Source organism: Mixophyes fleayi, chromosome 2 (genome assembly GCF_038048845.1).
Source record: "Mixophyes fleayi isolate aMixFle1 chromosome 2, aMixFle1.hap1, whole genome shotgun sequence".
Taxonomy (NCBI): Eukaryota; Metazoa; Chordata; class Amphibia; order Anura; family Limnodynastidae; genus Mixophyes; species Mixophyes fleayi.
The window spans coordinates 1,254,102-1,270,423 of NC_134403.1; the positions used below are offsets into that span (position 1 = coordinate 1,254,102).

General features: G+C 47.8%; 1 protein-coding gene across 3 annotated transcripts in view; it reads left to right on the forward strand.

Moving 5' to 3' along the window:
• The window catches only part of XRRA1 (X-ray radiation resistance associated 1), a 118,313-nt gene that overhangs the window by 72,247 nt on the left and 29,744 nt on the right, over window positions 1-16,322 (forward strand). For all 3 annotated transcript variants that reach the window (XM_075198317.1, XM_075198316.1, XM_075198318.1), the window contains 6 exons: window positions 6,756-6,889; window positions 9,772-9,876; window positions 10,452-10,660; window positions 11,082-11,131; window positions 11,591-11,719; window positions 12,790-12,883. In XM_075198317.1, coding sequence (XP_075054418.1) covers window positions 6,756-6,889; window positions 9,772-9,876; window positions 10,452-10,660; window positions 11,082-11,131; window positions 11,591-11,719; window positions 12,790-12,883 — 721 coding nt within the window. The remainder of the gene's footprint in view (window positions 1-6,755; window positions 6,890-9,771; window positions 9,877-10,451; window positions 10,661-11,081; window positions 11,132-11,590; window positions 11,720-12,789; window positions 12,884-16,322) is intronic.

Below are 16,322 nucleotides of genomic sequence, written 5' to 3' on the forward strand. Positions count from 1 at the left end.
GCAGCTCTGACCAGTGTGATAGGCCAGGGGGACCCATCCACAGCACCCTGATCTGAAGGAGACGGCAGGGGTACCAGCCCAGGTGCCCAGTGAGGGGGTACACTAGCCAGGTGCCCAGTGAGGGGGTACACTAGCCAGGTGCCCAGTGAGGGGGTACCAGCCCAGGTGCCCAGTGAGGGGGTGCACTAGCCAGGTGCCCAGTGAGGGGGTACACTAGCCAGGTGCCCAGTGAGGGGGTTTCAGCCCAGGTGCCCAGTGAGGGGGTACACTAGCCAGGTGCCCAGTGAGGGGGTACACTAGCCAGGTGCCCAGTGAGGGGGTACCAGCCAAGGTGCCCAGTGAGGGGGTACCAGCCCAGGTGCCCAGTGAGGGGGTGCACTAGCAGCGATAGTTACTAAGAAGGATCCGGTTCTAGGTACCACTAAGGAGCCTGGTGGTGGCAGTAGGCTCCTCCTACTGCGACAGGAGGGGCGCATTTGGGTTAAAGAAAGGGGACAATGGCAAGGCAAGGCCATCCGGTCCCCATCACAACAGACAGGGTGGCATAGGTGGTCAATCCTGTCACAGTAGGTGAGCCACAGAACTTCATAAGGTTTACATTTGGGATCAGCTACCATATTTTTATTTTAACCAATAGCATTTAATACACACCTATATCCTCCACTTAATGTAATACAGTGACACCCTTCTGAAGGGCACATCAGGCGATGGGGGTGTGAATCCATGTTCTAAGCATGACACAATTAATACAGAAAAACAGAGACTAGTCCCTGATTGTAAAAAGACTAAAAATACATTTACAAACCTGTTTGTGTGCTGGTAACACCAGGACAATGCACATAATGAATACCAGGTGCACAAGGCCTCACTGTGGTCTTTCTATTATCCTGCCAGGTTTTGTTGTGAAACTGTTAAAACAGCAACATGTGTTTGTGAATAAAATGCTAAACACTGATAATTTAGTGACTGAGAATAACCACTGCCAGCTGTTGGCTGCTTTGCCCCACCGGGGTAACAATGAAGACTGGAGGAACTGCGTTTAATAGCAGAAAGTTTTCTCCTATATATACTGTGAGGATACCACCCTTAGCTGGGATGACAGTTACCCTCTGTGGGATTCAATTCACTTAGCTAGACCAGAATATATCCAAAATACGGCTTTATTACGACAGCACAACACCACAAGACGTTCACAAGTTACAGGGTAATGGTAGCATGTATCCTCCAGCAGCCTCTTGCAGTCAGCACTCCAAAGTAATAATCTCAGTCTCCTTCAGAGTCTTCTCCTCCCGCAATATTACCAATACCGATTAGTTAGGCAGTCACGGTGTTGCGCACCCTGGGTTAATGGCTCACACAGACCCTGTCCTGGAAGGGTTTCCCTCAGCGGCACCACGATGCCTGGGCCAGAGTCTTTTTCGCTGATGTCCAGTACACCAGGATCCTCCAAGCTAGAATAGCTCCCCTGGCATTCTGCTCTCCCTATATTCTTGGCTGTATATACAGGGAGTAGGGTCAAATATCTCACTCCTCCTCCTTACAGCAGGGGTCTCTCAGTGGACACTTTAGCTGTTAGAAGTACAGTCCCTGTTACCTTGATTACACAATGGATGGCTTGACTCAATTAGCTATTTTGGCTGGATACACTAAACAGAAGGTTACAATATTAGAGCAGGGAATGACACTTCACACTTACATGAAACAATAAGACATTTGACACATTGTATCTGCCACATTACACAATCTGTGGCTGTCATATATTTTGATACAATAACATTAATATTGATACATATTAATCCATTTCCCAATGCTATTTTATCCAGTATTTTACTGTGGAGGCACATTGCATATCCTCTAGAAGTTCTAACCTAATTACCTCTCATATTACCTGTTGACCTATCTAATTAACATGGGCTGCCAGATAGTTAACTCAAACATTGTTCTGATTACAAACCAAATCGAAGCTGCACCTCATAACAATGGACATCTGAGACAAATGGTAATTACATTAGCCAAAATGTCTTCTGCTATCCTGTTATTTTCACACAATATGGCAATATTCTTTATATTTATACTACATACAATATTGCAGGTAATAGCAATGCCAGAATGCACCTAATACCATGAAATAATAATACACATAATACACCGATGCTCTGGTGTATATACTTAGACTGGGCCAAGGATTAAAAAGTACATTAAACCGTGAGAAATGGGTGATGAATACCAAGTTCTCAATCCAGTAGCATCACGTTTCTTCACAGATACCGACACACAGAGAGCAGGATCCAACAAGAGCTCTGTTACAGGGTGTGGGTAAAGGAGATGACTGCGGACTATAAAACATATACTTTTTCTAGCCCTCTGGTCCCCCCATATTTCTGAGGCATATTTAAGCTTGTGTATATTCTATTTTGAAAGTAGTTAAATAACTGCCAGCATGTATCGTTATCTTGCAGACTAGTGCATTGTCTCAGTCTAGGCAAAAAGGATTATTGTCCACCAGTCCTGTATGAATGTACATCACACCAGGGGGTCTCTTATCTTTGTTTAGCAGGGGGTCTGTGTGTGCTAGCATAGGAAAAGGGTCCACAGACAGAGCTCTATGTTTAATAACAGAGGAAGACATTGTGTATTCAAATGTAAGTGTGTCTGGAGTGTGATCTTTCCTGTTTACGCAAAATCTGCTGTATAGCCACATAACAATATCTGTTTATAATTAAATCAGGAATGATTCATCTGCTATCTCCGGGTCTGTATGTTTAACTGTGAAACAGTAAACACAGAGAGAGAACCAATCAGGCTGGTCCTGGAAATGCTGATGAGGACATTTCTGGGCTTAAAAGACACCTAGGGAGGATAGCAAATTAGCATTCACAAGAGTGATAGCTGAGGTCAGGCTGGCATTGAGATATATTAATCTCTGCCCCTGACAGGAAAGGGACAATCGGACCCTGGAGTACTGCCGTTACCCTGATCTACCTCTACAGGTCTTGGGGAGCTGTGTGTCCGCCGAAAGCGGAGTGACAGTGACTGAAGGCCACTACGTTTGCTGATAGTCTTAAAGGAGAGAGGCAGCAAACCCTGAAAGTAACAAGGATACTGGCGAGGTGTTTTTATTATACCCTGTATGTTGTCTATACCGGACTGTAGTGTTATGTGTTTCAAGTTATTATTATTTACCTCTGTTCATTGCTGTTTTGTGCTACCATTTTGTTAAATAAACTTTTTGTTTTATTTCGGATATTTGCCTGGGTGATGTTGAACCTTGGATAGGTACCGGGTAGGTCAGCTGTGCGGGGCAGACGGTTACATTAGACCCAGTATCCTCACACAGTGGTATAACCCCTTCTTATTTTTACCTGCCCCTCCATGCAGCAGATATGGGGTCATTCCCTGGGTACTCCCTCTCCCCATTACCTGTAGCTGGGGTCCATACCTTACACTGTAACTCACTGAATGATAAGAGCTGAACAGGACTGCCCTTACCAGGTCTATAGAAGTAAAGGTAACGGGGAAGCTCACGGGTAAAGAACCACCTTAATAGGCCATATGTGAGGGGCAGTTGCCCTAAAAAGGACCAAATTAATTACACTAATAACAGATTCAGACAGTGATATCACTGAGACACAATGGAAGTGACATGAAAATATAGCCAATCAATAACCTTGGATCTGGGGACATCACTGATTCCTGGAATTGATAGGCTGCAATTTTATGTATATTGAGTCAGCCCAATGGCCGCATTCACTACGTGTGTAGACAATATATGTACTTTAGTATGTTTATAGATTACAGGAAAGTAAATATTTGTGTTACTTTGTGCTACAATAGTCTCATGTTCTTCGCTGTACTGTTTTCCTATAGTCTGATCAAGCTTCAAAAATGTGCAATAATAAAATAAAATATAAATTGCTGATATATAAAATTTTAGAAAGCGTCCATTCACATTTAAGTGTTGTTTTCTTAGTGATTTGGGATTTTAACATTTTTTCACAGTTGCTTTTCGGGTTGAATTTTTTCATTTGCTAATTGCACCTCAGTAGTTGTGAAAGAGTGAAATAAATCCGTCACACAAGCCTCAATTTACACCTGGAAGTATGTAATATATCACAGTGAACGCAGGAAGCCATTACCTCAGATATACGAGTGTATTATTCACAGTCGGTTATTAACCATATATGTGTCTATCAATCTCTGGGTCACACTGTTCTCTCTAGATCTCCCTCAAAGTTCCTGGAAAGGTTTGAAACATTTTTAACCATTCTGTGTGAAATAAAACGCGCATGACAGAAAATATACATTTCTGCTTTACATCTGCTGAATGACAGTCTTCCAAGAGATTGTTTCCTTCCGTTCTCCAGTTGAACACACACAGGACAATGATTTGGGAGGGGGGTAAGAAGAGAGCCCCAGCAACAAACTTATATCAAAGCCTGGCTCCAGTTTGTCTATAGACATGTGGGAGATATGAACTTGTGGAAGAAGATTGTATGGTCTGATGCTGAACGCTGTGCTTGGCGCCATCATAGCACCATCACCATCCGTAGAGTGAGCCAGCTGGTGGCAGCTTCTTGTTATAGGGATGGCTCTCATAAAAATAGAGGGGGATGGAGCAAAGTACAGATAAATCCTGGAGGAAAACCTGCTGCAGTCTACAAGAGCGCTTGGACTTGGAGATTTATCTTCCAACATGACAGTGACCCAAAGCATACAGCAGAAGCCACAGTGCAGTAGCTTACCACCCTACAGGTTAATGTCCTGAAATGGCCTATTAAAGACCAGATCTCAGTCCAATACAGCATCTATGGTACCTTTTAAAAATCGCTGTCCACCAACGATCACCATCTAACCTGATGTTGGCAAGAAGAATGGGCTATAATGTCAATGTCTAGATGTGTGGAATGGAAAGACACTTACTGACACTTCCCAAATAGCCGCAGACTATAATTGTTGCCAAAGGTGCTAGCGATCTTCCAAGAGTTACAGTTGGAATAATACATTACATGGTCAAACAATCCTTTTTTATACAGTTTTGGACACAGCCTAGCAGGGGTAACAACCCTCCCTGATCCAAGATGGTTCCGCAACATCTGAAATATTACATCAGATCCCAGGAGTTAACGCGATTTTAGCTTTAACAAAATTTCCATCAATCTCTTGAGTTCCTGCATCCTGTCTTAGAGACATAGGAAACCTAACAAGTTTACCCCCCATGTGCCTTCAGGCTAAGGCAGTGGTTCCCAAACTTTTGCAGTCTGCGGCACCCTTAGAGTCTCCATAATTTTTTCAAGGCACCCCTCCAAAATAATTACTGAGCAGTCCTGTTTTAGAAGTAGTTGGGTCAAAAAATTGTAATAAGTATTTAGGTCAGGACAGAAATACTTATTTAGTTGTATGCAAAAATGCCCCCTATGCATCCAGACACTCTGCCCCATCTGCATCCAGACACTCTGCCCCCTCTGCATCCAGACACTCTGCCCCCTCTGCATCCAGACACTCTGCCCCCTCTGCATCCAGACACACTGCCCCTTCTGCCCTCTCACGCTGCCCCCTCTCACGATGCCCCCCTCCTCTGCCCTCTCTCACGCTGTCCCCCTCCTCTGCCCTCTCTCACGCTGTCCCCCTCCTCTGTCACGCTGTCCCCCTCCTCTGCCCTCTCTCACGCTGTCCCCCTCCTCTGCTCTTTTTCATGGTGTCCCCCTCATCTGCCCTACTCTCACGCTGTCCCCCTCCTCTGCCCTTTGTCACACTCCCTCTCAATCTGCCCCCTTTGCCGTGTGCCAGCCATAGAAAAAAACAAAGGACACAAAAACTTCCCAATCCGCGCTGTGCCGGGACCCAGCATCCTCCTGTCTCACTCAGCTTGTCAATATTCAGTGACAAGCTGCGTGAGAGAGGACGATGCTGGGTCCCGGCGCCGCGTGGATTGGTACGTTTTTGTGTTCTTTGTTTTTTCTATGGCTGGCCCGCGGCACCCATGGAAGCCGCGGCGCACACTTTTGGAACCGCCTGGCTAAGGTATATGTTGAACACTGAGATGAAAAGGTCTGATTAACATGAGATTACCTGCCTTCAGACAGTTACAGAAAACACATTTCCTCCCCTGACATATGTCTATTGCTTCAGAAATCACTACATTGCTAATACACAAATATGACTCAGTATCAAAATCAGTACATTTGCAATGATATAAATTGGCGCCTGCTCCACTAATTCAAATAAATTTCTACAATAAATTATTTCTATGTGATTCAGCCACACCCACTCTTGTTTTTCTTACCCTTCTGATTTCTAGCTCCCTTAGACTGACTCTTTAGATTGTAAGCTCCTGCGAGCAGGGCCCTCTTCCCTCCTGTCCTCCTCCTCGTGTTACCTTTGACCTCTGCATACCAGCTACGTTTTGTACGTCCTCAATGGGCTCTTTGCCCTTGGCCTCCACCCCTCCCTCGTCTTCACACCTCTATTGCTGGCTCTGGTTGTACCCACACTCCTGGGCACAGGCTCAGCTTGCTCTGGTTCATCCTCCAGCTCTCCTCCTTCCCCTTTCCAGTTATAGTGCTCATTGCCCTGTATGGCTGTTCTTTGTAGCTGTGTTGTGTACTGCAATGTGTTTATTGTATTGTCCTGTAATGCTGCGTTCTATGCTCTCTGTACTGTGCTGCGGGCCCTTTGTGGCCCCTATAAAGGATTATAATATGACAGTACCATATATAATGCAGGTAGTAGCTGTGTATTATATCTTTGTGTTTCAGGTCCTGAATCTTTCATACAACACTGTCTCCCCGAGGGATATACCACAGCTGGGGGTATTCCCACGGCTCAGAGTACTTTACCTGACAGGAAATGGGCTAACAGATCTGCCGCTGGACCTGAGTGTGCCACCTCAGTATGTACAAGTCGGGTCTCGTCATTGGCTAATGTGCAGGGCCCAAGTGACCCATAAGTAGTGTTGTTAAAGAGACCGACAAAACCTCTCAGCAAATGACTGTATGTGGTCATCATGCAATGTACAATGTGCTGGATATCAGATGTAGGGGAGACAGTCACCCCCTCCAGCTAGGAATACAATACTAAATGGAACTTAATACATCTCATGATGGATCATGTATCTGGTCCTGATACAATAATTCTACTATAATTCCAAGCATGAGCAGCCCTCCTGTCTGATATCCCCCTCCTGGCGTCATGTTCCCCTTTTCCCCTCCACCCCCCTCCCTATTCCCTTCCACCCGCTCCCTTTTCCATTCCTCCACCTTCCCGTTTCCTCTCCATCCCCTCCCTTTTCCCCTCTAACAACCTCCATTTTCCCCTCCACTCCCTCTCGTTTCCCCTGCATCCCCCTCTCGTTTCCCCTGCATCCCCCTCTCGTTTCCCCTGTATCCCCCTCTCATTTCCCCTGCATCCCCCTCTCGTTTCCCCTGTATCCCCCTCTCGTTTCCCCTGCATCCCCCTCTCGTTTCCCCTGCATCCCCCTCTCGTTTCCCCATCATCCCCCTCTCGTTTCCCCTGAATCCTCCTCTCGTTTCCCCTGTATCCCCCTCTCGTTTCCCCTTCATCCCCCTCTCGTTTCCCCTGCATCCCCCTCTCGTTTCCCCTTCATCCCCCTCTCGTTTCCCCTGCATCCCCCTCTCGTTTCCCCTTCACCCCCCTCTTGTTTCCCCTGCATCCCCCTCTCGTTTCCCCTGCATCCCCCTCTCGTTTCCCCTGCATCCCCCTCTCCTTTCCCCTGCATCCCCCTCTCGTTTCCCCTGTATCCCCCTCTCGTTTCCCCTGTATCCATCTCTCGTTTCCCCTGTATCCATCTCTCGTTTCCCCTGCATCCCCCTCTCGTTTCCCCTGCATCCCCCTCTCATTTCCCCTGTATCCATCTCTCGTTTCCCCTGCATCCCCCTCTCGTTTCCCCTGCATCCCCCTCTCGTTTCCCCTGTATCCATCTCTCGTTTCCCCTGCATCCCCCTCTCGTTTCCCCTGCATCCCCCTCTCGTTTCCCCTGTATCCATCTCTCGTTTCCCCTGCATCCCCCTCTCGTTTCCTCTGCATCCCCCTCTCGTTTCCCCTGCATCCCCCTCTCGTTTCCCCTGCATCCCCCTCTTGTTTCCCCTGCATCCCTCTCGTTTCCCCTTCATCCCCCTCTCGTTTCCCCTGCATCCCCCTCTCGTTTCCCCTGCATCCCCCTCTCGTTTCCCCTGCATCCCCCTCTCGTTTACCCTGTATCCCCCTCTCGTTTCCCCTGTATCCCCCTCTCGTTTCCCCTGTATCCATCTCTCGTTTCCCCTGTATCCATCTCTCGTTTCCCCTGTATCCATCTCTCGTTTCCCCTGCATCCCCCTCTCGTTTCCCCTGTATCCATCTCTCGTTTCCCCTGCATCCCCCTCTCGTTTCCCCTGCATCCCCCTCTCGTTTCCCCTGCATCCATCTCTCGTTTCCCCTGCATCCATCTCTCGTTTCCCCTGCATCCCCCTCTCGTTTCCCCTGCATCCCCCTCTCGTTTCCCCTGCATCCCCCTCTCGTTTCCCCTGTATCCATCTCTCGTTTCCCCTGCATCCCCCTCTCGTTTCCCCTGCATCCCCCTCTCGTTTCCCCTGCATCCCCCTCTCGTTTCCCCTGTATCCATCTCTCGTTTCCCCTGCATCCCCCTCTCGTTTCCCCTGCATCCCCCTCTCGTTTCCCCTGCATCCATCTCTCGTTTCCCCTGCATCCCCCTCTCGTTTCCCCTGCATCCCCCTCTCGTTTCCCCTGCATCCCCCTCTCGTTTCCCCTGCATCCCCCTCTCGTTTCCCCTGCATCCCCCTCTCGTTTCCCCTGCATCCCCCTCTCGTTTCCCCTTCATCCCCCTCTCGTTTCCCCTGCATCCCCCTCTCGTTTCCCCTGTATCCATCTCTCGTTTCCCCTGCATCCCCCTCTCGTTTCCCCTGCATCCCCCTCTCGTTTCCCCTGCATCCCCCTCTCGTTTCCCCTGCATCCCCCTCTCGTTTCCCCTTCATCCCCCTCTCGTTTCCCCTTCATCCCCCTCTCGTTTCCCCTTCATCCCCCTCTCGTTTCCCCTGTATCCCCCTCTCGTTTCCCCTGTATCCCCTCTCGTTTCCCCTGTATCCCCCTCTCGTTTCCCCTTCATCCCCCTCTCGTTTCCCCTGTATCCCCCTCTCGTTTCCCCTGCATCCCCCTCTCGTTTCCCCTGCATCCCCCTCTCGTTTCCCCTGCATCCCCCTCTCGTTTCCCCTGCATCCCCCTCTCGTTTCCCCTGCATCCTCCTCTCGTTTCCCCTGCATCCCCCTCTCGTTTCCCCTGCATCCCCCTCTCGTTTCCCCTGCATCCCCCTCTCGTTTCCCCTGCATCCCCCTCTCGTTTCCCCTGCATCCCCCTCTCGTTTCCCCTTCATCCCCCCTTCCTTTTCCCCTCTTAGGCTTCCCCTGGTAATTGCCTAATACTGGTTCCATACCATGTTTTGTTATCGGCTATTTATTTATTTTGCTATGTGTTTGAAGTAATGTCAAATGCAAATATTTATGTATGTAACCTACACAGCTGTAGTAGATGTGACTTAAGACTTAAAGGAAATGTGGCCATTATGGGTATATGATTGTCTGCCTTTCCGCATAGGGATAATTATTAGGAAGATTGTTCCTAGTAGTAGTTGGAACTGACGACAGGTAACTCTGTTCTGGTATATTCATGTATCTCCACAAAACATATAGTAAAATGCGTCAGCCCTGGCTAAGCATGTGATGTCCGTGTGTTACATGTATAATATCTGTTACTTATATCCAGGAAAGATGCAGACGTTACAGTGTTTCCATCTCTGGAAGTGTTGATGTTGGACGACAACGAGCTGTCCCATCCGGATGTATTTGTGAGCCTGGCCGGTCTGACAAGGTGAATGTGACTCATTAAATGTGCTTTATAGTAAAACGTGGATGAAGAAGCCAACCTGACTGTTACAGCTATGTGTGTGTGTGTGTGTGAGATTATCATACGTCTGTGAGCAACAGTGGAAGCTTTTTTCCTATGTCAATAACATATTTTCTGCCACTTGCTATATGTTGACAAACATTAAATAACTGATGTTAAAAGAAATGCCGCTCATATCAGTTATTGTAAGTATCTAAGTCTGGCCAGTGTATCCTATGTGACACACTTCATATTGGATCACCTTATATTCTAGAATGAATAGAGAAGAAAACTCCCCTCACAATATCACAATTAGCAGGGGGTCTCAGCATCGGTACCTGGCTAATCAGGGGGGCTCGGCAGCAGTCAGCCATACCTGACCAATAAGGGTGTCCCAGCATCACATGATCCTTCCCTGGGACACCCCCTTCACCCAGGTACACCCCACGGCTGCCAAGTCTCCTGGCCAATCACAATAAATAAATTCTAATGCCTTTAAGTTTTATCACATATTTTCTATCAGTACTGTGAATAATCCCTGTGTACTTTATTCTTTGCAGTTTACGTGTGCTGAACCTGGACAGAAATGCTCTTTCTGCAGTTCCGTACTTACATCAGTCAGGGGCTGTGAGCCCACCTATCGTAGGGACTCTGGTAGGGAGCAGTCACAAGACACAGGAGGCAGAGATGAGAGAAGATGCCGAGGACCTGAGTGAGGAGAACCTGGATTACCTGGTGCTGCCCAATTCTAAGGATTCTGACCGAACAGGTGGGTGACACTCTGGGTTATACTGAGAAGGATTGTGAGACTCAAAAACCCTCATACCCCTTAAATGGAAGAGTCCAACTTTTATGTAGATTTTTGCAAATGAAGATTACAAATAAAATAAATAAAAATAAAGTATAAAATCTTTATATAGTTCTAATCATCTTCAAACGATTGTACGAAGTATTCTCCCATCTCTCAGCACTTGTCTCCCCTCACAGCGCTGAGTGCTGGCGTTGTGGGTAGAGACTCAGACAGGACAGTAGAGGCAGATTCATTGTGAGGGAATCTTTCTTTGAATCAATACATGAACCAGGCTGTATACAGGGAGCCATGATTAGCAAAGTAGGGGACGTAAAGAAAATGTCATCATATTGAGTCGGACCCTTTATGTTATTACTCTATTCATATTACTTGTTTGCAGAAGTGATTTTTCGCCCCACTTGCAGACTCTCCAGGTTTGAGCCTTTACTGGTAAGTATATATACGATGAACAAGGTACAGCCACTTATAATACAGTATTATTGTACAGTATGATAGTGAAGAAGGGGTTGAAATCATGGGGTAAAGTTTTTGCACTGCGCACCTGCTTTGCTGTCTTATAATTTATTAAGAAACACGGCATGGGGCCGTTCTTGTCCAATGATGGCTGATGGTGGAAGATTGTAGAACCTGGTACTTCGCTGCAGCTAGAGCGCAACACGGCCACTGTCTGTACGTGGGCAGCGCCAATACTATATAACTTGGTGCATTTTCTCCACCTTCGCTCCATCTGTATATTCTATAATCATACATGTGTGACATTACAGCTGCTGTATGATAACAGATTAGATAACAGATCAGTGATTATTCCTCTGTATGCGGACATGATAAATATACCACACAGTGCTTTAATACTTGTGGGTGTCACAATGTTCTCCTTCTGTCTGGCAGAAACCTCTGGACACAACCGCCAGCTTTTCAAATCCTCCCGGCTTTCTGCTGTCCTGCGCAGACCAACTGAATGAGTCCATCTCACCTCCCCTCCCGAACCTGAGGACCCTGAGCCTGGCCGAAAACAAGGTACGTCTGTCAACTCATTATCCTCTTGGCAGCACTGAGGGACAGAGTTATGAAAGGATGAAAAGCCCCACTGCTGGCCAGATCCGGCCAATTGTGAAAGATAAATTTAGTGATTGTCCACAGTAGTGCATTTATTGTGTGCTTGTGCAGCATAGGTGGATGACAGGAGTGGGAGACGCTGATAAGGGAGGATGATAGGTGTAGGTCGTTGGAAAACTGGTGAACACAGGTACGATGGTACGCAATGATAAGACAAGAGATGTAGGAGGGGCAGCGCTGTATCTTGAGAGAAACAGGCAGCCTGTGCAATGACTGGCATAGAGCGGTAGCATTAGTAAAATTATTAGGAAAATCTGTCTGGCAGCCATAGTTTTTAGTGGAGCCAGTTTGTATAATAGAAGGACGATTGGAAGAGTGTTACAGTAGCTAAGGCGGGAAATGACGAGAGCACAAATTCCTGTTTTAGTGGTGTCTTTAGTTAAGTAAGGATGGATGTAGGAGATATTTTTGAGATGTTAATGAATGTAGGAAGTGAAGGACATTTCAGAATGAAATAATATTCCAAGACTGCGGGTTTCTGGTTTGTGGATGGTGAAAGTGCTGTTAGCACACATAGAGATTTCAGGTGGGGTATTAGTGGAGTGAGGAAGTATCGAGGCTCGGTATTGGGCAGATTAAGGCTAGTACATAACGGACTGGACAGTCAGTAATATGTTCACTTATTGTGTAAAATATGTTATTGAAAAGATTTTATTTCTACAGAGGGCGTAATTTCTGTAACTGGCTGATCTTGCATACTCCATACTGACCATTGACTGCACTCATTGTAAATAGATACAAGAGGAGTCTCGTATATACATATATTTCTGGCTACTAATGCATAGAAGGTGAGATATGCATGTCTATCTATACCTTCTGCTCCCAAGGAATGAGGACCAGAAGTATATAATATTTCAATGAATATTAAGTTAGGAAACACATTGCTGATGGTTGGCTCGATGATTACCCAAAGGGGAGATTTGATTAAAAAATGTAATTTGATTTAAATTGTGTTTACATGTTATTCTCAGATACTGCATGAAGATGATCTGTTAGCTGTGGCTCTCTTCCCCTCGCTGGATCAGCTGGTGATTTATGGGAACCCTCTGACCACTCTCAGGAAAGGTAACAGAATCTGTCCTGTGTTACCAGTAATTCCTCTGAACTGATTATCCTGCATCTTGTACAGTATCTATAGTGTGACCACACACATTATCACATTACTATCCTGCATCTTGTACAGTATCTATAGTGTGACCACACACATTATCACATTACTATCCTGCATCTTGTACAGTATCTATAGTGTGACCACAAACATTATCACATTACTATCCTGCATCTTGTACAGTATCTAAAGTGTGACCACACACATTATCACATTACTATGCTGCATCTTGTACAGTATCTATAGTGTGACCACACACATTATCACATTACTATCCTGCAACTTGTACAGTGTCTATAGTGTGACCACACACATTATGACATTATTATCCTGCATCTTGTACAGTATCTAAAGTGTGACCACACACATTATCACATTACTATGCTGCATCTTGTACAGTATCTATAGTGTGACCACACACATTATCACATTACTATCCTGCATCTTGTACAGTATCTATAGTGTGACCACACACATTATCACATTACTATCCTGCATCTTGTACAGTATCTATAGTGTGACCACACACATTATCACATTACTATCCTGCATCTTGTACAGTATCTATAGTGTGATCAGACACATTATCACATTACTATCCTGCATCTTGTACAGTATCTATAGTGTTACAAGACACACAGTCGTTTATGGAGCTAGGTGATGGAGGCACACTCCATTTCTGTGGTCTCCGCACTCACGCAAAGCTAGGCACACTCATTCATGTGGTCCCCGTACCCACAATAAGCTAGGCACACTCATTCATGTGGTCCCCGCACTCACACTAAGCTAGGCACACTCATTCATGTAATCCCCGCACTCACACTAAGCTAGGCACACTCATTCCTGTGGTCTCCGCACTCACCCTAAGCTAGGCACACTCATTCATGTGGTCCCCGCACCCACAATAAGCTAGGCACACTCATTCATGTGGTCCCCGCACTCACACTAAGCTAGGCACACTCATTCCTGTGGTCTCCTCACTCACACTAAGCTAGGCACACTCATTCCTGTGGTCCCCGCACCCACACTAAGCTAGGCACACTCATTCATGTGGTCCCCGCACTCACACTAAGCTAGGCACACTCATTCATGTGGTCCCCGCACTCACACTAAGCTAGGCACACTCATTCCTGTGGTCTCCGCACTCACACTAAGCTAGGCACACTCATTCCTGTGGTCCATGCACCCACACTAAGCTAGGCACACTCATTCATGTGGTCCCCGCACTCACACTAAGCTAGGCACACTCATTCATGTGGTCCCCGCACTCACACTAAGCTAGGCACACTCATTCCTGTGGTCTCCGCACTCACACTAAGCTAGGCACACTAATTCCTGTGGTCCCCGCACTCACACTAAGCTTGGCACACTCATCCCTGTGGTCTCCGCACCCACACTAATCTAGGCACACTCATTCCTTTGGTCCCCGCACTCACACTAAGCTAGGCACACTCATTCCTGTGGTCCCCGCACCCACTCTAAGCTAGGCACACTCATTCCTGTGGTCCCCGCACTCACACTAAGCTAGGCACACTTATTTCTCTGGTCCCCGCACCCACGGTAAGCTAGGCACACTCATTCCTGTGGTCCCCGCACCCACGCTAAGCTAGGCACACTCATTCCTGTGGTCCCCGCACCCACACTAAGCTAGGCACACTCTTTCCTCTGGTCCCCGCACCCACGCTAAACTAGGCACACTCATTCCTGTGGTCTCCGCACTCACCCTAAGCTAGGCACACTCATTCCTGTGGTCCCCGCACCCACACTAAGCTAGGCACACTAATTCCTGTGGTCCCCGCACTCACACTAAGCTAGGCACACTCATTCATGTGGTCCCCGCACCCACAATAAGCTAGGCACACTCATTCATGTGGTCCCCGCACTCACACTAAGCTAGGCACACTCATTCCTGTGGTCTCCTCACTCACACTAAGCTAGGCACACTCATTCCTGTGGTCCCCGCACCCACACTAAGCTAGGCACACTCATTCATGTGGTCCCCGCACTCACACTAAGCTAGGCACACTCATTCATGTGGTCCCCGCACTCACACTAAGCTAGGCACACTCATTCCTGTGGTATCCGCACTCACACTAAGCTAGGCACACTCATTCCTGTGGTCCCCGCACCCACACTAAGCTAGGCACACTCATTCATGTGGTCCCCGCACTCACACTAAGCTAGGCACACTCATTCATGTGGTCCCCGCACTCACACTAAGCTAGGCACACTCATTCCTGTGGTCTCCGCACTCACACTAAGCTAGGCACACTAATTCCTGTGGTCCCCGCACTCACACTAAGCTTGGCACACTCATCCCTGTGGTCTCCGCACCAGCACTAATCTAGGCACACTCATTCCTTTGGTCCCCGCACTCACACTAAGCTAGGCACAGTCATTCCTGTGGTCCCCGCACCCACTCTAAGCTAGGCACACTCATTCCTGTGGTCCCCGCACTCACACTAAGCTAGGCACACTTATTTCTCTGGTCCCCGCACCCACGGTAAGCTAGGCACACTCATTCCTGTGGTCCCCGCACCCACGCTAAGCTAGGCACACTCATTCCTGTGGTCCCCGCACCCACACTAAGCTAGGCACACTCTTTCCTCTGGTCCCCGCACCCACGCTAAACTAGGCACACTCATTCCTGTGGTCCCCGCACCCACACTAAGCTAGGCACACTCATTCCTGTGGTCCCCGCACCCACACTAAGCTAGGCACACTCATTCCTGTGGTCCCCGCACCTAGACTAAGCTAGGCACACTCATTCCTGTGGTCCCCGCACCCACACTAAGCTAGGCACACTCATTCCTGTGGTCCCCGCACCTAGACTAAGCTAGGCACACTCATTCCTGTGGTCCCCGCACCCACACTATGCTCGGCACACTCATTCTTGTGGTCCCCGCACTCACTAAGCTAGGCACACTTATTCCTGTGGTCCTCGCACCCACACTAAGCTAGGCACACTCATTCCTGTGGTTCCCGCACTCACACTAAGCTAGGCACACTCATTCCTGTGGTCCCCGCACCCACACTAAGCTAGGCACACTCATTCCTGTGGTCCCCGCACCCACACTAAGCTAGGCACAATCATTCCTGTGGTCCCCGCACTCACACTAAGCTAGGCACATTCATTCCTGTGGTCCCCACACTCACACTAAGCTAGGCACACTCATTTCTGTGGTCCCCGCACCCTCACTAAGCTAGGCACACTCATTCCTGCGGTCCCCTCACCCACACTAAGCTAGGCACACTCATTCCGGTGGTCCCCGCACTCACATTAAGCTAGGCACACTTATTCCACTGGTCCCCGCACCCACACTAAGCTAGGCACACTTATTCCTCTGGTCCCCGCACCCTCACTAAGCTAGGCACACTCATTCCAGTGGTCCCCTC